The 23,318-nt window shown below is 56.8% G+C and overlaps 1 protein-coding gene across 3 annotated transcripts in view; it reads right to left on the reverse strand.

Moving 5' to 3' along the window:
• Positions 1-23,318, reverse strand: part of CDH4 (cadherin 4) — a 431,321-nt gene that overhangs the window by 17,159 nt on the left and 390,844 nt on the right. For all 3 annotated transcript variants that reach the window (XM_081034128.1, XM_081034130.1, XM_081034129.1), the window contains 2 exons: positions 16,967-17,139; positions 3,299-3,436 (listed from right to left, as the gene is read on the reverse strand). In XM_081034128.1, coding sequence (XP_080890254.1) covers positions 3,299-3,436; positions 16,967-17,139 — 311 coding nt within the window. The remainder of the gene's footprint in view (positions 1-3,298; positions 3,437-16,966; positions 17,140-23,318) is intronic.

Genomic DNA, 23,318 nt, shown 5'->3' on the forward strand with positions numbered 1-23,318 from the left:
TTGTACCTCCCCCCTTGTTCCTGGAGCTCTCGGGAGGAACGGAAGTGTGGGGTGATAGCCCCCCACTGGACATTGGGTGATGGGAGTGGGCAGAAGTGGAGCTGGGAGCTCCTGGGGAGTGGGGGCTCTGCAGACCTCCGAAGTGGTCCCCCAACGGCCTGGAGGGGCTGGAGGTGCGCGTATAGCTGGCTCCCCCATCATGAGTGAGGTGGACAGGGAGACCGTTTGTGCTGGCCTTGTGCTTTGGCGCCTGTAGTGGCAGCAGGCAGGTGGCAGCGCCCGGTTCAGCGTCAGGAACAGGAGCCGAGGTCCCTGCCTGGTGACGCCCCGGCCCTCACGTGCTCTGGCAGCTCGTCTCTCTGCTTAAACTACTGGGGTGGGTTCTGGGTGTCGTCACTTGAGAGACCCCACCTCAGCCGACGTTTGAGGGGCCACCACGCCCCATGTGTGCCATCGCCGCTGTGATCTCGTCCTCTGAGAATCATGGGCATGGGGAGAACTATGTGTCCCCGAGTCTGCTTCTTTCCAGACTTTGGGGTGAAGTTTATTCGAAGAGTCTGTTCTAATTCATGCAAGTTTAATAAGAAGAGCCTAAGCTGGTAAAGCTGGGTTAGGATTTTCGTATTAACTTTCTTCCAGCCATAACGAGATTTCAATTTTATTTCTCAGGTTTTCGGGCACAGAGACAGCATCTCTGCTGCCCCACGGGATGCAAAGACTGACATTTGGGGAAGGAATTTTAACAGAGCTGGCACGGACTTGGTTGCCTAGACGGTAATCCAGAATTCAAACGTGCCCCACCCCAGAGGCAGGGCGGATTTCACACGGAGTGAGGGCCTGTGAGACCTATCCTGCTCTGCCCAGAAAGCCGCCTGGCTCCCAGGGGAAGGTCCCATTAGCACAGAGGAGGATTCGGGGAGAACAGTGAGCCCCACCAGAGAGCAGGCAAAGCCCCGCGGCTGGGCTAGAGCCTGAGAGTGAGGGGTTCCCCTCAACACCAGGGTCCACAGGGCCGTCACACCCCCACAACTGGGTGTGTCCCTGGGAATGGGGTCCTCGCACCTGGGCACCTTCCCTGGACCGGCCGAGACCCCTGAGTGGGCAGATGGGTTCTGAGCACTGTGGGCTGCCCACCTGCGGCCCCACGATGCCATGGATGATGCCAGATGCGTGGCTCGGCTGCTCAGTATGAGGCCGCCGCAGACAGGTTTCCCGCTCTGCAGAGTGGGGTAACTGGTGCCCACCTGAGTGCCCAGGTCACGCACCAGCATGGGACTGGCCTGTCCAAGAGACAGTTGTGTGCTCCTGTCCCTGTCGCACAAGGTGGCGCAGGTGGAAGGAGGATGGATAGCTGAGTCTGCCCGGCCAGGTGCGGGCGAGGCCCACTGGGGTTTTGGGGCCTGGGCGTCATTATTCTCCAAGGATCCCTAGGGAGCTGCTCCCCCCATGACCAAACTCCCGGAGACGCTGGGCCCCTGGGCCATTGTCCACGGGCCAAGGGGAAGCCATGCACCCTCACCAGCGGGCAGGAGCCTGACCGCTCCCTCCTCGGGCGAGCTGCCATTTGCCCACCAGATGGCGCTGTGTCCCCACGGCCGAGGCCACAGCCCCGCCCCCGGGGACGCCCCCCCTCCATCGCCTGGTCCAGCCAGGCCCAGAGCCTTGGATTTGGGGATGCGGGACATGGGATGTGGGGATTCCGGGGTTTGAGGACGTGGGGATGTGGGGGGCCAGAGGGGTGCAGGCAAGCAGGATGAGGGGTGTGGGATTGGGGACTCTGTGCTTTGAGATGGAGACACGGGGTGGGGGGCAGAAGAGGTGCTGGGGCGTGGGGAAGCAGGATGAGGGGGTGCTGGAGGGGCTCGGCCTGCGACGCCTTCACAGCAAGGGGAGTGGCCCACCAGGAGAAGAAGGGGTCTCCTGTCCGTCCCCCCACCTCTCTGCCGCCTCCCGTTGCCCCTCCCTTAGCTGCGTAATGACAGCACAAGGCCTGGGGTCTCATCCGGCTGTTCCCACTTACAGGCTGCATGGCTTTGGGCGAAGGACTTAGCCTCTTGGAGCTTTGGCGCCCTCCCGTCACTTGTCCTGCCCCTCATGGGGCTGGTGAGGATTGAGGCTGACGGGCAAGCCGTGGGGAGGGCCTGGCGGGGGCCTGGGCGCTAGTTATCGTTACTGTCACTGCTCTGACATCCTCAGCCACGTGGCCCCCCAGTGGCCTGGCCCCAAGACGGGGAGGCTCCGAGAAGGTGACCTGAGATGATCAGGGCAGCCTCAAGCTCCCAGCTCTGCTCTTCGAGCCCTCGCTGACACCCCCCTGCCCGTCCGTACCAGCCTCCTCACCTGCCTCATTGCTGCATGGGCACCCGAGGGTGGATGCATGTCCCCATTATGTCAGGATCCGCTTGCGGGGCCTGAAAAGACGGCTCAGGGACTCAGCACTGCTTGCCGAGGGCTGGGGAGTCATGGGGAGGGTGTTGGCGAGTGGGGACAGAGCAAAGGCCAGTGCCGCTGAAGATGGCTGGGTGGCACTGAAGGGTCTCATCAAATGTGTTGGGCACTGAGTGAGCCGTGAGGACGTCACAGGAAGGGGCGTTCTGCAGACAGGAGCTATGTGACCCGTGACTTGTGGCTGTGACTCCACAGCTCACTCCTAGGGCATCCCCTGGGAGAGGGCAGATTGTCTCTGCGACTCGTGGGCTCTAGACCCAGAATGGACATCTACTGTGAGTGCTTGGTCACTTAGGTCCAGCCTGGTATGGGGCCCAGTCGCAACCCGCCAGCCATGCGCCACGGGAAGAACGCACAGTGAACTCCACACCCTATTTCCCTCTCTGCTGACACAAGGCCACAGAGGGCCGGCTGCAGGCCTGCTCTGGGCCATCTGAGCCACCCCCACTGGTCCACCCCCACAGATACATGCATGCCTCCAAAACTGGCTGAGATATCAGCCTCTCACCAGGGCCCAATGTCACCAGTCAATTCCTCTGGATTCAGAAAGACTTTGCACTTTTCTCTGTCCCGGGAGCTCTGAAGGCACCAACAACTGCTGAATGTCGGCGTCACGGTGCCACATTGGGGCACAGCCCGCCCCCCCACCCCCAAAGGCCAGCTCCTGGGTGCAGCCTCCGGCCCCTCTCCTACCGCACGTACCAGACAGGCGTCATGCTGGCATGGGCCTCCCACTGCCAGGGCCTCTGCGATGACGCCTGTGTCTGCCCAGCTCCTCTACCTGTCGGCAGCAAGGACAGAAGCAAACGACAGCCGCAGCCACGGGCCCCATGGGGTTCCAGGTACTCACAGTGCTCGAGGTGAATTCTGGCGGGTTGTCATTCACGTCTGTCACCATGATGATGGCTGTGGCCGTGTTCGAGAGGCCATAGTTAAGGTTTCCCTCCATGTCTGTGGCCTGAACAATGACTGTGTACTGCTGAACTTTCTAGAAGGGAATGAGTTGGGGAAGAACAGTGCATCAGTCTGGGCTTTACTTTACAGGCTGTTTATACTTTTCATCAAAGCAACACAGCCCCCGGGACGGCGTTAGCTGCAGCGGGGGCCCACGCCTGCGGGTGTTGTGCTGGCCGCAGGGCTCGCGCCGAGCTCTGCGCAGAAGACCTGGAGGGTGGTGAACAGTCCGGCTGTGCTCTCATCTCTGCGGCCCTGCCTTTGAGAAGCACAGAGCACATTTGGTGCCAACACGGGAAGGAGGAGAGTAGGGGGCCCGGGAGAGCATGGCGCTGCATCTGGTTTGGAAAACCAGAGACACACAGTCTACAAAGAGAAGACAATCCCACAGACACGAGTCTGGAAGGACCTCGTTTCTTTAGCGTTTTCAGTGTCCAGCTCAACTGCAGGTCAGAAGTTCAAACAGTAGAGGACGAGACCAGCCCTGTCCCCTTTCCTTGCAGACACACAGGAGCACGCTTTCTGTCTGAACACAGTCTGGAAGGAGCGGTTAGCAGTCGGATGCAGCCGTGAGCGTTTAAGGGCAAAGCTTGACGGGAAGAGTGAATTCCACCAGGCGCTGACGGGCCTCCTAGCCCTTGACCACCTGGCCCTCGCCAGGGGTCCACCCGTGCAGACACCGGAGTCAGCAGAGGTGGCCGTTCCTTACACTGCCTCGCACCACTGGCCTTTGCACACACCCTTCCATCTGTGGAGTGCGTTTCCTTCTCCTCTAGTGAATGCTGACCTTTCTTCCAGAAATTCGCTCAAATGCCCCTTTCTCACGAAATTCTCCCGACATTCCGGAGAAGCCAGTTCCCCATCACCTGCTCTCTGACTGGCCTAGTCTGCACGCACAGCTCATGTCACAGTTCCGATTTTATAGTTATTGTGCCAGTATTTCACTGCTGGCCGTGTCCCTCACTGAGCTGGGCTCTGGAGGCCATGGCTGTCTGTTTACCAGCGTGTCCCCAGCGTTGAATTCAGTGTCCAGCATGAAGCAGATGCTCAGTGAATGTGCTCTGAGTGTTCCCAAATGACTGTGGTGACAACAGAGATTCTGAGGATGGGCAAGCCCATCCACTGAGGTGCCTGGGTGCCTGATAAGGACACTTGTGGGCAGCTGGCAGTCCCCGAGGGAGCTGTGAGGGGTGTCACATGAGCCAACGAGTGTGCACAATGGGCCAAATCTGCCCACCACTGCTTATTTGTGTAAATAAAGTTTTATTGGCACATGGCCACGTCTGTTCATTTACACATCAGCTTCGACTGCTTTTGCAGTGACAACAGCTGAGCTGAGTGGCTGTAGCAGTGCTCACATGTCCCGCCACGCCTAACGCCATGGCCGGCATGCTGCGGGGGGGGGGCGTTGCCTCCTGGGCCCCTCCTCCCTCATTACCTCACTCTGGCTGTCGTCCTACAGGCCTGTCCCCAAGGAGGCAGGTGTCAGGAGCCTCTCAGAGGGGCAGGACACAGCTCCTCAGTGCACGCCTGGGTTGTCCCTTGAAGGGGACCTATTACCTGGAGAAGATGAGAGGATCGGGCTCCCCGAGCTGCCAGGTGTGAGAAGAGGGGCTGCAAGGCACTGCAGGGCAGTGGCCCGCTACATGACAAGCCGCTGGACAAGCCCCAGCCCTCGCCGGACTCAGTGTTGCCGTCTGTGAGATGGGGCCGGGCCCTGTGCCTGGCTGATGCCGGGCAGTCACACCAGCCACTGAGCGAGTGTGCAGGGACGTGTTTACGTCATCTCCCTAGTGCCGCCCAGCAAAGCAGCGGCGGGTGGAGGTGCCAGCTGGGGCCCTGACATCATGGCAGTGCTCACAGCAAGGGTCCCCGCTCCTAGGCTTCTGTCTCAGGACCCGGCAGAAAGAGGCATCCCTTCCTTCTGTCCGTCAAGTGCTTGTGTGCTCAGGGCTCTGCATCTGCTAGGACACTGCAGGGACCGGCTGGCAGACCAAGTCCAAACCCCAGGTCCCCACGCCCTGGGGGAGGGGTGAGTGGATGCAGTGCTCGCAGCTGCAGGCCACGCCCCTGGGTGGGGCCTGTGTCACGTGTCACGTGTCACGTCAGTCTCCTCCCAGAGGAAGGGTGTGGGATGAAATCAGATTTTCTGACAAAGCTGCAGGCTGTCTCCCTTTGGAAACTTTTTACTTTTCTCACCCTAGTTTCTTTTGTTCTTTACAAATCTGATTATCTCCTCCTTCCCAGGACTGACTAGGAAATCTAAGCTGCAGGGAACCTCAGCAGTGTCTTTCCAGGATCGGGCAAGGCGGCATTTCAGGCCCTTCCTGCACCCAGATGTCACCCCTGAGGGGCTGCCTGTCACCTGTCTGCAAGATTGAAGGTCCTGCTCGCTGAGGCGTCACCGTCATGTGACTGCCACCTGTTGGGAGGGAAGGAGACCAGGGCTGGGGGGGGTGGAGGGAGGACCTCAGTGGAACAGACACGACCAGAGCCATCAACTCTTATGTCCCCACCTTGCCCTCCAGGACCAGCCACCACTCCATGGAGCCAGAGTGGAAATGCAAGAGGACAGAGGCTGACAGCAAAGGCAGGGGTTTAGCCAGAGAAGAGAGGACGGAAAGTGGTAACCCCTAGAAACTGCTGTCGTGTGACTGCAGCATGAAGTCACTTCTCCAAAGGATCGAATCACACACTCCACACGGGACCATCCTGGGCAGCTGCCTTCAGAAGACACCGCAGGGAAACAAACCATCTCAGAGACACAGGGACACGTGTGTGTGTTGTGTGTGTGTATGTGTATGTGTGTCCACGTGTATGTGTAGTCATGTATATCCGTGTGTATGCAAGTGTGTGTGTGTGTGTGTGTGTGTGTGTGTGTGTGTGTGTGCGCGCATGCGCGCAGCCATCTGCCACCAGAGGGCACGCCGGCCTTGCTTTTGGGAGCCGAGTGGGGAGGTCTTTCCTGGCTTTGGGTGGGGGGAGGGAAGCAAATCCACGAGCAGCAGGAAATGGGGGCAGGGACCCCCAGCAGAACCCAGGGTGCAGAGCCCTAGGGGAGGGGCGTTCAGGCACCTCCAGTTAGATCTTGTTTTAGAAAGTGCCCTTTTCAGACTCCAACACCGTCACTATTTTCTCTTTCACCAAATCCCCTTCTGGAATGGTATTCAGGGGCTGAGGCTACGCATCAGGACCCGCGAACATGCCCAGGAGGGCAGGTGTCCCCTGCGTCCCCGGACACAGACACCCCTTCCATACTTGTCCCATCTTCACTTAGCAGCCTGGGCCTGGTGTGGTCAGGAGATTTGATGTCTTTATTATAAAGCCTTCCTTAGGGCCCTGCTTCTCGGCCTCGCATGCAGGTTGTCATTTAGGAGAGGCCAGGAGAGCGAGCCCTGAATGGTGGGCGGCGGGGGTCCTCCCGGGCCTGCCTCCACCCAGCGGAGAATTCATTAAAACCTGACTTGGCCACTTTCAAGTTCAAGAGGGAAGAAACCAGCAAACGGCTGTCCCTGGGTTTCGTGCGCCTCCCCCAGCCCAGTATTTAAATTTTGCAGAACAGCCATCAACAAGGCAGCCTTCCGACCGTCCTAGATAAGCATGGAGGCTTCCTGCGTGCCCCCCACCCCCCTCCGCGTTACCACCCTCCCACGCAGGACACGGGCTGCAGCCAATGCGCATGGGCCCCCGCTGGTGGGGCCTGTGGCTCCCTCCCACGTCCCCGCCACCACCGAGCAGCGCTGCCGGGGCTCCCACACCCACACCGCCATTCTGGGTGGGAGGTAGGCAGGTGCCACAGGCTGGAAGTTCGCGGTGCCCCTGTGCACAGTGCAACCTGCAGCTCCCTCGGGCTGCCGTCCTCCCCTCACTGGTCAGCACTGCTCCCCATGCTGGGGTCACTGCTGGAAGCTCCACCCTCAGACACGGAGAGACAGCTCACTTTGGGCTGTGCTGCCCGTGTCTGCTTCTCATGCTGCTCGAGGGCCCAAGAATGCGACGGGTCGCGGCGGAACCACAGGCTACTGCCCAAGTCCACTCATACGCATCGTGAGGCATCCCCGAAAGGCCGTGGGGCGTGAGGCTGCCTGGAAGCATGCACGGGTCCTCAGAGTTACACCAAGCCCCCCTCTGACCAGCAGTGCCACCCCTGGGCACATTCTCGAGAGACCTGGACATGCTGCTCCCAGTGGGAACAACCCCAGCGTCACCGACAGACGAGTCAGTCGTAGTATGTGGCCCATCCACACAGTGGAATATGCCGACCGTATAGAGAACCTCAGCTTCTGGAGCAGCGCCAGCTCGCTGCACCCAGGCCCCTGCCCCCGCCGCACATGCAGGGCCCAGCCTGCACTCAACGAGCAGGTAAGGCTGGGAACACGACACCTACAGCCAAATTGCCAACGAGGGGCCTGGAAAGCAATGACCAGCATGAATGGGATGTGCCAGCTCCCCTGGGCTTGCCTGGTGGGCTCTGCGGGTGGGTTTGCCGGCTCCGTCCCTGAGTGGACAGTCAAACGGGGACCTACTGAGCACAGACGGGGCCTCCGGTTTTGTAATATTCATCTCCCTTTAAAAGGGAGAGTTGATTTCTCCTGCTTTCTCTTGGGCTTCTTCCTGGGAGAGGCTAAGTCCAGGCTGGCAAGCAGATGGTGTCTGGAAAGGCTGGAAACGCTGGGGACCAGCATGCTTGACTCCTGCAGCCAATGGCTGCTCGCCGGAGGGAGTCCTCCACGCAGCCCCAGACGGAGACCTTTACACACTGCCCACCCTTTCCTGCTGGTCACTTGAGGGGCCATTCTGTAAGATCTGTGACTAGAGCTCTCTCTCCTTGAAAGATGCCAAAACCAAAGGTCATCTGAGTTTCCCCTATAAACATTGGCTCCTTAGAGCTCACGCCGGGTGGGGCTGCTCCGGGAGGGGGCTCAGGAGAACATGGGGGTTACAGAGACGGGGAGGGGTGCAGCCGGGCCAGGGCTAAGGGAGCCAGGTGTGAGGGTCTCCTGGGCAGTACAGGGCCCTCTGCGGACCCAGGGCCAGCACAGGGCCCCAGAGGCCAGGTCAGGGGTTCTCGGTCCAAGGCCCAGGGAAAGCTGAGTTTTCTTAGCTGGTTTTGTAGGCAGGTGGTGATGGAATGACAGCCCTGCCACCAAGTGTTGTTCCTGAGGTCGGCGCATGGGTGTCCCCTGTCCTGCACTGGCCTGATAGGTCCCTATTCCAGAAAACCCTTTACTCCTCACACAGAGCGAACGCGTTTGTCCCAGCCAGGCCAGGCCACGGAGCCGCCCTTGGGGACCGGTCGAGGTCCGAGCGTAGGTCTAGGATGGCTAAGTGGGAGCAGGTGGCCCAGAGCAACCCCCCCCAGACCCTGAACCCAGCGTGGCTCTGCGAGGTTTAGCTGGGTTCCCGGCCTCAGGGCCCCACGGGCTCTGGAACCCTGCAGACCTCCTAAGGTCTTAGTTGCACTGCACATCGAGACCAGGGAATAAGAGGAAAGAAGGCAGAGTCCCCTCTTTCCTCGTGTCGGGTTCTGGCAGTTGTGGGCTTCGTTTGATCCCGCTGTGAGCCCAGGTACGGAGGCAGCGCAGGGAGGCGGGAGGGGAGCTGGGAACCTCTGGGGAGCCCCCCTCCAAGATCCAGCCGAGACTGGACACACACTGGGCAGCTCCCCAGGCTGCCTCCCTGCCCCCGACGCCCGCAGTCACAGGAGTTGCCGGCCCAGTGAGCACCCAGCCTGCAAACCGCAGGGAAGGCAGGGTGTGCACACGTGTGCAGTACGTGCGGCCACAGCACAAGTCATGCAAGTCCCCGTGATGGGACACCGGGAAGCCACTGGAGTGACGCGGGAGGAGGCTTCTCCTGACCGTCCGTTTGTGGTCCACACGGGTGCCGACGTGGCTGCCGCGTGTGCACCCCAGGGAGACCTGCCAAGGACATACGTGTATGCCCACCGCGGGGGACAGTGTCGGGGTGCTTGTCCTCTGGAGCTCGGACGCAGGGCTGTTCTTCTGTTCTTTGTGCTTATTTGTTTTCGACCGTAAGTCTGTTGCTTCTGTGATAAGAAAAACCCTCAGTAGGTGTTATTGTGGAAAAAAGGTGTGTTTCCACTCGTGCTCCATGGCACAGAGTGGCTGACGCGTCCTGCACTGGACTCGGTGTGGCCAGAAACTGAGGCTCCCCAGACAGGCGCCCGCAGTGTGGATGGCGGGCTCCTGCGTCCTGACTGTTGGGGCGCTGTCCTGGCACCCCCATGCTCGTGAGGCTTCCTTGTGACTCAGGAGAGCCCTATAGACGGTAAAGCCGCGGCCACTGTCTCAGAGGGAAGGTGACGCCCAAGACAGCAGTGCTGTTGGGTCACGTTTCTCCTTCCCTATTTGGGGGAGAAACAAAAAGGCGTCAGGGGTCCACATCCAATCTGAGGTTGTCAGTGGCAAATTTGTCTCACTTGCTATTTTTCTCTCCGAGACCACAAAGCGTCATTTGGTGTCTGAAAAAAGGGGTTCTGTAAAAATGATTAAAAATTCAGCCATCGAGAAATGTGGAACCCCACCCCCCCTTGCCCTGTTTCCACTGGGCTCACAAGGAGCTCGGTTTCTGGGAAAACGCATTTCAGAATTTCCAGTGATGCTTCTCATAAAGCAAAGGGGCCACGTGGCCTTGTCACCAGAGACCATTTTCTACCTGCGTTTGAGCAACATGAGTGTATTAACTGAAGCGGGTAGTGGTGATAGTTACATCCGTCAGCTGGGGAAACGCTGTGCCTGCCACTCTCCGGGAAGTCCCTTCCTCTGATGACCACGTACGGCGGGGAATCTTGAACAGACATTGGAAGGTTTTGGTTTTGCTTTCCTGAAAATCCTGTAAGACCATGAGAGGATCCATTTGGCTCACCCTTGTTGGGGAAGAAATTTCAGGTTGCTGACGGTAACTGAGGATGGAGAGATGGGGAGGAGGCCTTAGAGCAGGACGGTCTCTGAGGCGCGCGTGGAAGCAGGTCTGAGGACGGTGGTGGCTCCGTGCTAATGACACCGCTCGGCCGTCCGACCGGAAGCTGCCCTCACCTTGAGCACCCTGTTTGCGTCTTATCAGGCCACAAATATCCTAATTAGGAAGCAGGCCGAGAGGGGCATCTCCGACTCAGCACACGAGACACTTCAACTGCGCGTGTCTTATCCGAGTCTCTCCTGACATTTTAATCATGTAGCAATGCTCAATTTACATAGCTCTGCCTAATTAGACACGCTGGCAATTAGGTTGGTGGAATCTGCCCCTTCCTAAAGACGACTTCGTCTGCCAAATGGGAAGCTGGTTCTGAAAAGAAGTGTCTGGTGTTTCCCCCCAAGACGCTGCTGCCCCCAGGGGCGGGGAATCGGTATTCTTACCGAGAAAGGAGACAAAAAGCACTGCCAATGTGCCCTTCTCAAATTCGGTTGTGTAGACGTCCAGCCTAAGCCAGACAGGCTGGGTCTTGTGGAGGAACAGCGTGATGTGTGACCCTCCCAACAGGCCAAAGCCCTGGCAGAGACGGCACGTGGCTCCTGGGCTTGAGTGCAGAGGTGGGATTGCCCTTCCGAAGGGCTGTGAATGGTGCCCCGGCTGGGCAGGGGGCCCGAGAGTCAATTCGGGTCTCTGGCTGCTACTGGCCACTCGTGGTTTTACAAATGCCTGGAAACAGCGGTGCCAGGTCTCCTGTTGTATTGTTTGTCACTGAACGGCCCAGACCAGGGTCATCCATCTGAGACGCTTCTACTCCAAAGGCGGTTAACCGCTGTTCAGAGTCCCTGGGAGGCCGGCAGGACGAACAGGGCAGCTCTCCATGGGAAAAGCAGGCCACCTTGGAAAGAAGCAGTCAACAGGTTGCGTCTGCTCCCCACAGCGTCTTTTGGCCACTTGCAGTCCTTGTGTCCCAAGGCAAAGGCAGACCCGTGGGGGGTACCTGTGAGCAAAATGGGAGCGAATCCTGCACAAACAGTGGGGAGAAGGAGGACACGCCGCTGGCCAGGCCGTGATCACAAGGTCAGGGCGCCCGTGACCCTGAACTGATGGGCATGAACTGTCGCGGGTCTGCAGTGGCCTCAGCTGGACAGAGGCCCCGGCCGGCTTTGTCCTGGTAGCACAGTTCTGACCCCCCAGGCAGGAGCTGCTAAAGACAACGGGGCCCTCACTGGCTGCCTCCCCGGCACCTTGGATGGGCGAGGTTCTGGAGACTGGCGCCTGTGTGTGGAGGGAAGGGCTTCTTCAAAAGGAGAAGGTGACGGTTCCATCCGTGGAAGACACTCATGGGAACGACACAGGCCCGGGGCCCAGTTCACAAGGGGCCTTTGGGACCTACGGCGCTGTCCCCAGCCCCATATGCAACACCTGAGACCTTGCAAGCTCTGTTTCCGATTCAAGACAGACTGGCCACCTGCCAGCCAGAGGGACCTGACCTCCCAGCCACCAGGAGCAGCCTCAGGTGTCATGGGGACAGAAAGGGGACAGTGCAATGGAGTGTCCTGGCCATGTGGGCACTCGCTGCCCCAGAGCTCTTATGCTTGGTAATGAGGGTGCCTGGCACACAGGAGGTGCTCAGTGGGGTGTTCCCTGTACCCCTCCCTCCCTCTCCCCTCCACCCACACCCACGGGCATCTCCCTGGGGAGGGCTCAGAGCTGAGCCCCCTGCACAGCACCCCCAACCTGCGTCTTGACTGACTCGGCAGACACCTGAGGCAGGTGCCCGCAGGAGGCCAGGCCCCGCGGCAGGCTGGAGCCGAGAGGCCGCAGGGCTGGAGCGGCCGTGTGCTGTGGGGACCCCTGAGCTGCTTCCTTCCCGCCCAGCTGGGATGAGGGGGCTCAGTGACAGCACGCTGGTGCATTTTCAGTGTTTCTGAGAACACCTGCTGCTCTGTCCTCGGCCCGGCAGCCAGGTGCATAGCACGGGCGCAGTGCACTGGGCACCTGGCAGTACAGGGCTGTGGCTGGGACACGAGGGTCCCCACGGGGCGGCTGCTCCTTGGTGCACGGGTCTCCCTAGAGAGACTAGAAGCTCGGTGTGGGGGGACGTGGGGCGGTTGTGGGGAGGGTCGCTGGTCACTCCCTTGCTGGCCCTGAGTAAGCCTGTCCTCACTTTCGTGTGTTGAAGGGGCCCTGCCCTGAGGGACCCGCTGCCCCGGGCTCCTGACACAAGAAGTCACCGTATGTCTTGTTCACATGATTTTGTGCAGGGTTACTGAATCAAGTCCTCCCGAGAAGCCCAAACCTTCCCCATGCACTTTCCTGGCAAGGCCACTCCGTGCCGTGAGAGAAGCATCGTGCAGAGCGCCTGGCTGTGTGGTGAGTGGGGGGAGCCGGCCTGGCAGCCCAGAGATGAAGGATGCTTTCCGCGGGACTGACGAGAAGTGAGGGAGGAGCATTGACAGGCACCGGCGACGGGTTGTGTCATGTTCTCCCGCGGCCGCGGAGTGGAGGCGTCAGAAGGAACCTTCAGAGGCAGGTCTCTTTCTGTAGCCGCGGAGCTGGTGTTCGCTGGTGCTCAGGTTCATTTTCAGGCAAGGGCCCCTTTGATGGCTGCAGCACGGACAGCTCCACTCGAGGGCGCATGTCCTGTCGCGGGTGACAGCACCGCCAGCCCAGGGCTAGTCATCCTGATCAGACCTGATGGCTCTCCGGGCGGGGTGGGGTCCTTGATGTCATGTCCCCTGCCTGTCCTGCCTCCCTGATCTGCAAAGCTTGGCTCTCAGAGACCTTGTTGCCCATCAGCACGACTCTAGTTCCGCCTCCATCTGGTGTGACCGTAGTGCGTGGAGGAGGGAGGTACAAGAGCAAGCGGGGCTCATCAGAGACGTGCCCGGGCACAGCACTGCCGCCACCTGCTCTGTCCTCGGCCCGGACCCAAACGGGCTACCCTGGGGGTGGGGGGTTGCCAGATAGAGCAAATAAAAATAGGGACCAGCTCGTTAAAGTTGCATGGAACGTTCTTATACTAAAAATGATTCTTGCTTGTCTGAAGCTCAGACCTGACTGGGTGTCCAGTGTTTAATCCAGCGGGGTGGGGCACGGCCACTCCAGCTGGCTCCGAGCCCTCATAGGGGTGCCCCGGGAAAGGGGTTAAGAAGCCGGGCAGAGGTGGGCAGGCATCTGATTAACAGATGCACTTTCAGTGCTGCCTTCCTCCACCCGGAAAGAAGCCCTATTACCAGAATTCTCGTCCCAGGGCTGCTTCGATGATTAAGGTGTGATAACTCCCAGCACACAGTGCCTGGCTAGTGTTGAGTTCCCTGGGGCTCCCTGGGGTGCCCTGGGGTCTAGAACAGGCCCTGCCCATAGCAGGTGCGGGCACGCGTTTGCTAAAGGAGTGGAGACAACAAGCTGGAAATGCTCAGACCGTCTCGGCAGTCCTCCTTCCATCGCTGCTCTTAGTGGGGTGGGGGGTCTGTCCTGTCATTCCTCCCTCCATCACCTGCTTGTTTGTTCATAAATAAATTCAAAGCAGAAACAGCCCCCTCATCACCCCCAACACAGCAAAGGTAGCTTGGGGAAACTGAGGCTCAGTATGGGGAGGGGTCCTGTGTTCTTGAGAACCAGCAGCTTCTTGAGTTTCCGAGGTTTGGGACCACTCCCCTTCTCTGCAGCCTTCCAGAAGGGGTGTCTGGCCAGTCCCCTTTCTGCTCTGGACAGAGGCTCCAGAAAAGCCTCCTTCCTTCTAGAAGACCCACATCGCCAGGCAGAGCTGCTGGCAGGGCCGTGCAGCCCAGCTACTTATTATCTCAAATAGAGCAGATGACAGCTGAGCAGGCTGGGCACCCTGGGCTTGCTGGCAGGTACCACCCCCTCCCCGCCTCTCTGCTTCTTGCTTCTAGTCCACACTCATCAAATATTGAACAGAAGCTCTCTTTGGAGATGGCCGTGCGACGGAGAGGCTCTGCCCACGTGCAAATCAGTGAGCCCTGAAGGGGAGCCCCTGGTCCTGTGCCCTGCTGGGTGGGGGCCCAGGTCTCTAGGGGGCAGGAGACTCATCAGCTGAGGTGGTGTAGCCCAGACTTGGGAGTTGCAGGGCTGGTGAGAGAGAAGCTGTGCCACCCCCTCCATCTCCCCTGTCTGCCTCCCCTCCACCTCCCCCTGCCCGCCTCCCCTCCACCTCCCCCTGCCCACCTCCCCTCCACCTCCCCCTGCCCACCTCCCCTCCACCTCCCCCTGCCCACCTCCCCTCCATCTCCCCCTGCCCACCTCCCCTCCACCTACCCCTGCCCGCCTCCCCTCCACCTCCCCCTGCCCGCCTCCCCTCCACCTCCCCCTGCCCGCCTCCCCTCCCCTCCTCCTCCCCCTTCACATCTCAGGGAGGAGTTTCCGTGGAGCATGCTCCCCAGTGACCCCTGGAGAAGGGCGTGTGTGCAAGGACGTGCACACATAGGCTCCATCAGATGACATTGTTCTCCCAAAAGGTGTGAAAATACCCAGGTGAGGTGAGAGCATGGAAAACATGCACATTGCTCTGGGTCTTTTGGGTGGCAAAAGGGGGTGTCTTCCCTCCCCAGGGCAGGCGGGGACCCCGGGTTGGGGGGACAAGGGATGGTGTCTTGTCACATCTGCGTGGATCTCACTGAGGGTCCTCCCCCTAGTGTCACTGTTACGGCTCGAGGGACCACCTCCCCAGTTAAAGGCAGCAGGTTTCTAGAAGCTGAGACCGAACAGCTCCTCGTTGTGACCACTGACCGCAGAGCCTTGTCTGGGCCAAGCAGGCTCCCTTCGTGGTCACGGGGGTGGGGGTCTGTGAGGGGTCCTTGACCGAGCCTCCAGTACATGAGATGGGGGTGCCGGGACTGGCTGGGGCTCAGGGTCCTAGCCCAGCTCCCCCATTGCACAGCCCCACCAACATCAGTCTGAAAACATATTTAAATGGCGAAGCTAAAGCCCCCCTCCCCCAGCCCGCACCGTCTCCCAGGACCACCTCCCATTCCTGCACAAGCCCATGGGGCTGCCACTGCTGTACCCATTTCACAGATAGAAAGAAGGCACTATGCCTGGCGTTCAGAGCGGTCCTCTGACGTATCCACTGCCACGTGGCTGGCGAGGATCCCGCTCAGCTGGCTGAGTCCTAGTCTGCTGACCTCGGGGCCACCTTGCCCCCTGCTGAGCCACGAGGCTGCATGAATTACCTTCCATGTGGCCTCCCAGTCCCCCCGTCACCCAGGGGCACCACCTGGCACAATGCAGGGATTCCAGGGAGAGCCCCTCAGGCACTTCCATACGACAACCTGGCGTCTGTTGCTGTGGAAGGTGCAGGTGGGGACCACAGACCACATGGCCAGACAGGCCGTGGCAGGCTTGCCGAGTCAGGTCCAGGCTCAAGGCGTTTGGAGTCCCCACAGCCATCCAAACCTGCCTGGGTCACAGGCTGTGGGGTTCAGCTTGGGAAGGGAGAACCCGCACTTCTCTTGCCAGCCTCGGCCCACAGAGCAGCCCTCAGTGAGCCCACGGTTAGGGGACAGTTAAGGGACTTAGGGGATGAGGTCTTTTATGGAGGGGGGTCAGGGGCCACCAAGATGAGCACTGTCAGGAAGCAGCTGCCACCACAACAAGCCCCGAGGGCACAGCAGCCCTGTGTGCTCTGAGCTCAGCTAGGGGCTGTCCTGGATCCTGGGAGCCAAAGGCTTTCACGGGTAAACTATGTCAGGGGCACACTGGCCTCTGGTCACAGAGCAGACAGGAGCCAGTCAGCCAGACTCCCGGAGGCGGGAGGAGGTGGCAATGCTCATATGGGAACCTTGCGGGATTTGGTGCCGTAGGCTGGTGATGAATCTTCCAGGGGCCTGGGGCAGGTGACTGTCCACATGAGAACACGTGGCCCAGGGTCGGAGACGCCCCCATACTCAGTGGGAAAATGCCTCGCCGGCAGCAGCAGCAGTACCACCCTCTATCTGCTCCCAGGTGTCTTCCTGGTGGCGTCTGGCTCTGGACGGGGGGAGGCTGGGTATAACAGAGGTGCCAATCTCATGGGGTCAGGGAGGTGGGAAGTCTGCCCGGCACCAAATATGTGGTCAGTCAGTTTGGCTACAGTGATTCCTGGCTTGAGTGAAAAGCTTTGTCCTGTGCACCCCGCTTTGTCATGGAGGGGACACAAGGGCTTTGGCAGATGGCCCAGCACGTGGACGTCAGGGTCAGATGTGGGACAGGTGTTCCAGGTATTCAGGCTCCCAGAGGGTTTTCAAACCTCCCCACACCTGCAGTCCTGTCATGGCTGCACCCTGAGAACCACGGAGGTCGCCCCTGCTTCTCTGCCCCTCGACCCCTCACCGCTGCACACGCCAGCAGAAACCTCACACAGGACACTTAGCACTTTGGCTGGTAACGAAGCTCCGCATCTGCTTTGCTGAGACGTCCTCCCTCCAGGCACAGTGGGAGACAGACGTCCCGGGGCCAGCTTCCCGGCTCCCTTGTGACTGTGCCCCATTGGACACACTCACTCTGGGGCTCTGATGTCCTTCATGGACCAGTGGGCTCAGGGGACGCAATCAGGGCTGCGGTCGGCCTCTCCCTCACGGCTGCAGTGGCAAGGCCATACTCCCCGGCTCCACGGTGCCCACCTTACCTCTCGGTCCAGGCCAGCCGCCACTGTGACAATGTCCCCTGTCTCGCTGTTGATGGTGAACATGTTCTGGGATGGACTCTGTGGGGTTTGGGTCACGATCCGGTACCGCACCATCCCGTTGGCTGTGGTGCTGTCATCAGCGTCGCTGGCTGTGACTGTCATCACGTAGGTTCCTGGAGCAGAGAAAGCAGCTCAGGTGGAAATGATCCTGCCACACATGCTGCTGCCTCCACTCACACACCCGGGGCAGACATCACCAATGGATCGCAGATCTCCCTGGACCCCGATGCAGTGCACATCCTTCCCCACACCATGTGCTGGGTGCCTGCCAATCATCACAGGGGGCCTTGGAAAGCAGGTCTGCTTCCCACACTGCCCATATAGAACCGCTGAAGGGTTTCTCCTAGAAACCCTTCTAGAGCTCGAGAGTCCTCTGCGGCCAGCTGTTCTGACTTCCTTCTTTCTCATCTAGGGGGAGACTGAGGCCTGGAGAGGAGGAAGAAAGAGCACGGGGGCAGCAGGACCAGGCCTGAGCCAGCGCTCTTTCTCCTCAGCCACATGGCCCCTGACACTGCCGCCGGCGTTTGCTGGGGCTCAATGGGTCCCATGTGGGGTGCCATCAGTGTGGCGGGGATTCGAGGGCACACAGTGAGAAACAGTCTGGACCAGCGCTGGGTGTGCAGCAGGTGTGTAAGGAGTGCTTGGGAAAGACACATGGGAAACACTCACTGGAGTCCTCAGGGGAGGAGTGTATGTGGGACACCAAGCGTCAGGTGAACTTGGGGGGGGCACGTGGGGTGAGTGACTCCCTGTATTTCAGAGCTGGGGGCTGAGTGAGCAGCCCACGTACCCCCTCAGTCAGCGCCTTGGTTTCCACACCCATGTACTAGGGTTGAGGTCTGCAGGGGACACTGGCATCTCCCCCGCCTTCTGAGAGCAGCACTTTGTGTGTGCCCCTCCCCTCCAGGGAGGTCCTGGTGGGTCAGTAACCCCTCTCCCTGGCCACACAGAGCCAGTGACAATGGACGAGGTATTTGCTGGGAAATCAGCACGCTGTCCTTGCCACTGGATTTGGCTGGGTAGCGTGTAAGGTTGGGGGCTGTGGCCACTTTGTGGCCATGAGGAATGAGACTGAAGGACAGGGCCATCTCGGAGGAAACAAAGCCAGGTAGCCCCTGGATCAAGCCATGCCTGAGGCTGTTGCCCATGGATTTTTTAAAAAAATTAAGACTTTTAAAGAGTAGTTTTAGGTCCACAGCAAAATTGAGGGGAAGGTACCCTATAGACTTTTTCGGCACCTGAGCCAGTATATTTCCCTCTCACCTTATGCCATTTCAGTTTGAGTTTTTGTCACTTGCAACCCAGAGTTCTGATTGGCACAAGCTGCCAGTCCTGTGCCTGCCACTGGAGACTTGGGGACACTTGTCCCAGTCTGTGTGCTCTGAGTTCAGCTCCGTGTTGCCAGGTTGGGAACCACGTGCTGCCTGGGGCCACACAGGGGTGCAGGGAGTGTGGGGGCCATCCTTAACTGGGTCCTTTTTTGGGGGATGCTAGCTTCAGTTGAGGCTGAACTGGGATTGGGGATTAGAGCTGTGCAGCTGGGCCCCCAGGCCTGAGGACCACACCCAAGTGGGATCCCAGGTGAGTGATGGATGGGGGGGTTTCATTCATCAACCACTTACTGGGCACATACTGTGTGCCAGCACTGTGCCAGGAGCTGGGGAGACAGTGGTAGATGACATAAGATCTGCGGGAAGCCATGTTCTAATCCTACCAGTGCCTTGTCATTGAGTGTACATGTGTGTAAAGCAGGTCCCCTGCCTTCTGAGTGTAATCCCATCCATGCACGATGTGGTGTCTGGGAATCTGCTTTAGCTTTCAGCTTTTCCTGAATAAAAAATTCAGGTGCCTTTTATGAAAACAGAAAGGAGAGCAGAGAGAGAAAGGAGGAGTCTATTCATAGGGCATAGCTTCTCTATTTGCGTCTGTGGAGGGGAAGCTGTTTGGGTTCAGACTTTTCACACTGAAGAGGAGAAGTTGCTGCCCGGGCAGGGGCTGGGAGAGGAAGGCCGACGAGCTTCCGCGCCAGGACCCCTCCCACCCATCCACTCCATAAATACACACATTTTTATTGAGATGTAATTCACATACGATAAAATTCACCCTTTTAGAGTACGCAAGTCAGGGGGTTTAGTATTGTCAGAAAGCTGTGCCGCTGTCCACAGAAACGTATCTAATTCTGGAACATTTGCATCGCCCCAAAGAAATCGGTACCCAGAGTGTTTCCCCCTCCCCCTCCCCTGCAACCATTAATCTACTCTCTGTCCTTGGATTTGCCTCCTCTGGACACTTCATAAAAATGAACTGTACACTCTGGGGCTTCTCTCACTGAGCCTAATGCTTTCAAGGTTCATTCCTTTTTATGGCTGAGTAATACCCCCCTGTCTGGGGATACTCGCCCTACAGTTACTGACTAAGCACTTGCTGTGGGCAGACACCAGGCTCTGCACTCAGGATATCGCAATGAGCACAACCAGGCAGACACTGTGTTCCACTAACAGGTTAGTGAGGGAAGGCAAAAGAAACAGGGACAGAAACAGGTCACTCAAGCTGTGGTAAGTGCTTTGCAGGGGACACAACATACGCGTGATGAACAAATGTGCAGACTAACTAGGTGAGAAGAGGGAACTAGAGAGGAACCAGGAAAGGCCTCTCTGAGAGATGAAGGTAGGGGGTGGGAGGGGAGTAGGAGGACTCTGGGAAGGCGGCAAAGGCTCTGGGGCAGGGAAGAGCTCTGCATGCTTGAGGAGCAGAGAGGGGGACAGGGCACATGGTGGGGTTAGACGTGCGCTGGGCCCATGAGATTCTGGACTTTCTCCTAAGATCACAGGGAAGCGAGTATTGGATTTTTATCAGGGGAATGATGTGATCAAGTTTATGTTTTTAAGACACACGGAGAAAACAGACTGTAAGAAGCCAGGGCTATTGCTGGGTGGAGAATGGATAGTAAGAAGGCTAATTCATCTACTGGATTTTGTAGAGGATTGGTTGTAGTCAGGCAAGAAGAAGTTGCACCCACTAGGACATTCGTTCATTCATTCACTCAACACATCCTTATTACGTGTCTTCTAGGGAAAAACAGTAAAGAGCTTCCTGTTTTGCGAGCCCTACATAAAAGTTCTCCAAACAAACACACCAAACTTACTTCACGCAATGAATACATTCTCAGAGTTGTGTATAAACCCAATTTTAATGAATTTAATTATCAGTAGAACTTCCCCAGAGGGAAATTAAGTATTTAAAAGAAATCCAGGAAGTTCTAATTTTAGTAAATGCTGGACTATGTTTTTAAACCAATCTTCTCCCTGAGGAAAATTAGAAAAGCTAGATAAAATATGACATAAAAACATTTGTTTAAAGACACAATAGAATGACTAAGTAGTGCAGACTGTGGGGCTGGCAGAACAGGAGAAACTGATACCCATCTTTTCTCTCGAGACATTTGCTGATTCCAAAATTGGCTGCCGACAGCTGAATTGCTGCATCGAACTTTCAACAGACTTATGGGGATGGGAGTAAAGCTGAGCATAGGGCTTGCTGAGGGGGAAGATGCCTGGAAAACTCTCTAGTCTTTGGGTTGAACCCTGAAGCAATATTTGAAGAGAGAATAGCTGGAAATTTTCCAAAAGAAAAGATATCAAGCCACAGATTCAAGAAGCACCTTAGGAGTGAGGGTGAACTGGAAATAGTCCAAACAGAGAGACACAGCTCTAAAAAAGGTAACTTAGGTTAAGATGATCTGAGGTTACTAGTATCCCTTCCAGGGGCAAAAGGAAATCTTCTGTGGAGAAAGATAACATCCTTCATAGCCTTAAATTATCTCTGCGATGATTCATACACAAGCTACAGCACTTAATTAACTAGGTATACAAGAAGACAAAACCTGACTGAAAATAAGGAAAAAAACCAGACAATAACCAGACCCAGAGGAGATTCAGATAATGGAGTAGTCAGAAGCAGATTTAAAAATAAACACAACTTACTATGTTTAAGGAACTAAAAGGATGAGCTAGAAAATTCTGTTGAAAAACCAGAAATTATTAAAAAATATAGAGAACAGCATACTTATATTTTAGAAATAGTTGAAGTTAGGAATGTGAATGAATTCCTGACAGCATGATAGGTTTGTATTATAGGTTAAAATATAACTAAAGGGAGAGCTAGTGAATTGGAAGATACATCAATGAAAATATCCAGACCACAGCATAAGAACCGTATGTAAGTCCATCACATGTATAATTGGAGTCCCCGAAGGGTCAAAAAGAGAGAATGGGGCAGAAGCAATATTTGAAGAGAGAACAGCTGAAAATTTTCCAAAAGAAAAGATATCAAGCCACAGATTCAAGAAGCACTATCAAGTCTAAGTGGGACAAATATAAAGAAAATCACAGTGAGTCACATCACAGTGAAACTGATAAAAGCCAAAGATTAAAAATTTAAAAGCAGATAGAGAATTTTTAAAATGGTATAAAACTTTTAACAGAGCAATAAGAAGACTTAAGACTGATTTCCCAATAGAAGTAATGGAAGCTAGAAAAAAAGGGAGTGAAAAAAAGGTGCTGAAAGAAAATAATGGAAAACCCAGAATTCGTTGTTCTTTGAGAAAAGCTTTCTAAAAATAAAAGTGAAATAAAGACATATTTAGACAATCAAAAAAGAGATAATTCATCACGTGGAGACCTGCACTAAAGTGAATGCTAAGGGTGTTTTTCCGGCAGAAAGATTGTGATCCCAGAGGACAGTTCAGCAATACAGGAAGGCAGAGCAGAGTCTGTATGTACCTGTGTGTGCGCATGTGAGTCTGTGTATTTGTGTATAAATGTTTATATAAAGGATAAGTGTATGCATACATCTCAACAATACGAACTGCATAAAAAAACAATTTTGCCTTGGGGGTTTTGAAGCCGCTTAAACAAGCAAACAACAAACAAACAACACGTGCAGAATTTCACTTGCAAAGTGAACAACATGCCTGACAGAGGCCTGTTACCGTCTTACCACCTTCTTGAAGCTAAGGAGCTACTGGAAACCTCATCTCCACAAAAGGGGAGAGCGGGGCAGTCAGCTGGCCTTGGTGGGGTGGAATCTGGCCACCACTCGCTGCTCCCCTGTGCCCTAGGCCCCCAGACTCTGGGAGGTTGTCATCTGTGAAACGAGTGACGAGCTGCTGAGATGGCGCACATGCCTGGCACAGGTAGGTGCTTGGCAGTTGCGATGGCGCAGTGGGGGAGGGACGTGGAGAAGATGGAGGGGAAAAGAAAAAACAGATAATTGATGGGGAAGGGGCAGAGTGCATGCTTGTATACATCCAGCTCAATTGTTTTATGAAAGAAAAAATATTTTAACCCCCAAATAATAGAATGAATAAAGGTCAGTCCTTTGCACTAAATATATTTATCTTCATGCAAAAGGTTGCCACACTGAGAGGCTTTGCTTTTTCACCATGGCCTCAGCAGCTGCCACCAGCAGTGGCTGTCGGCATGGAGAGAGCCAGGAGCATGCTTATGGGGTAACGTGCCTCTCGTCTGCTTGCTGGGATGAGGTTCTCCGTCCACCCCTCACGTGGGACTCGCGAGTGAAACACCACGTTGGAATGTAGGTGAGCAAGTGAAGGGAAGAGCCCTCCCGCACGCCAGGTCCATGGCTCCAAGGCAGCTCCCTGGAAGGAAGGTCCCTGCCTTCCTTCCATGGGGCAGCACCAGGGGCCAGATGAGCGAGGGGCCACACTCCCGTGCTGCACCCACAGGACAATGGCTGCCGACCGAGGCTCGGTGGTATGCAGAGTCGGAGATGATGGGGAAGGCAGGGGCCCAAAGCCCCTGGGCCCCCAGACCCACACAACAGGCCATAAAGTAACTGCCCACTGTCTTCAGCTCAGACAGACCAGGGGGGCTGTGACCTTCACCTGAGCTGCCCTTCGGTTCCCGACTCATTACAAAATCCTGCCAGATCTGGGTATCAAGCTCCTTTGCTCAGGGATCCGCGTTTAAAAACCAATGACACGCTGGTAACTGCTTAATGGTCGCAAAACCAAAACACGCTCAGGGTGAGCAGTGCATGTTCCTTGGGAAGTATCTGGAGGCACAATGCAGGAAGAACCCTGGCACCCTCACCCGGGGACACACTTCGGGTCAGTGTCTCCAGCCAAGGGGCCTCAGTGTCAGAGCTCTACCACCGAGGAGCGTTAGCTCCTCCTGCTTTTTAAAACCAACTTTATTATTGATCAAAGAAAAGGTGGGAACACAATTCCACACACCAATGAGCAAACACTATTTTAAAATAATGATGGTGC

This window comes from Rhinolophus hipposideros, assembly GCF_964194185.1.
Source record: "Rhinolophus hipposideros genome assembly, chromosome: 22".
NCBI lineage: Eukaryota > Metazoa > Chordata > Mammalia > Chiroptera > Rhinolophidae > Rhinolophus > Rhinolophus hipposideros.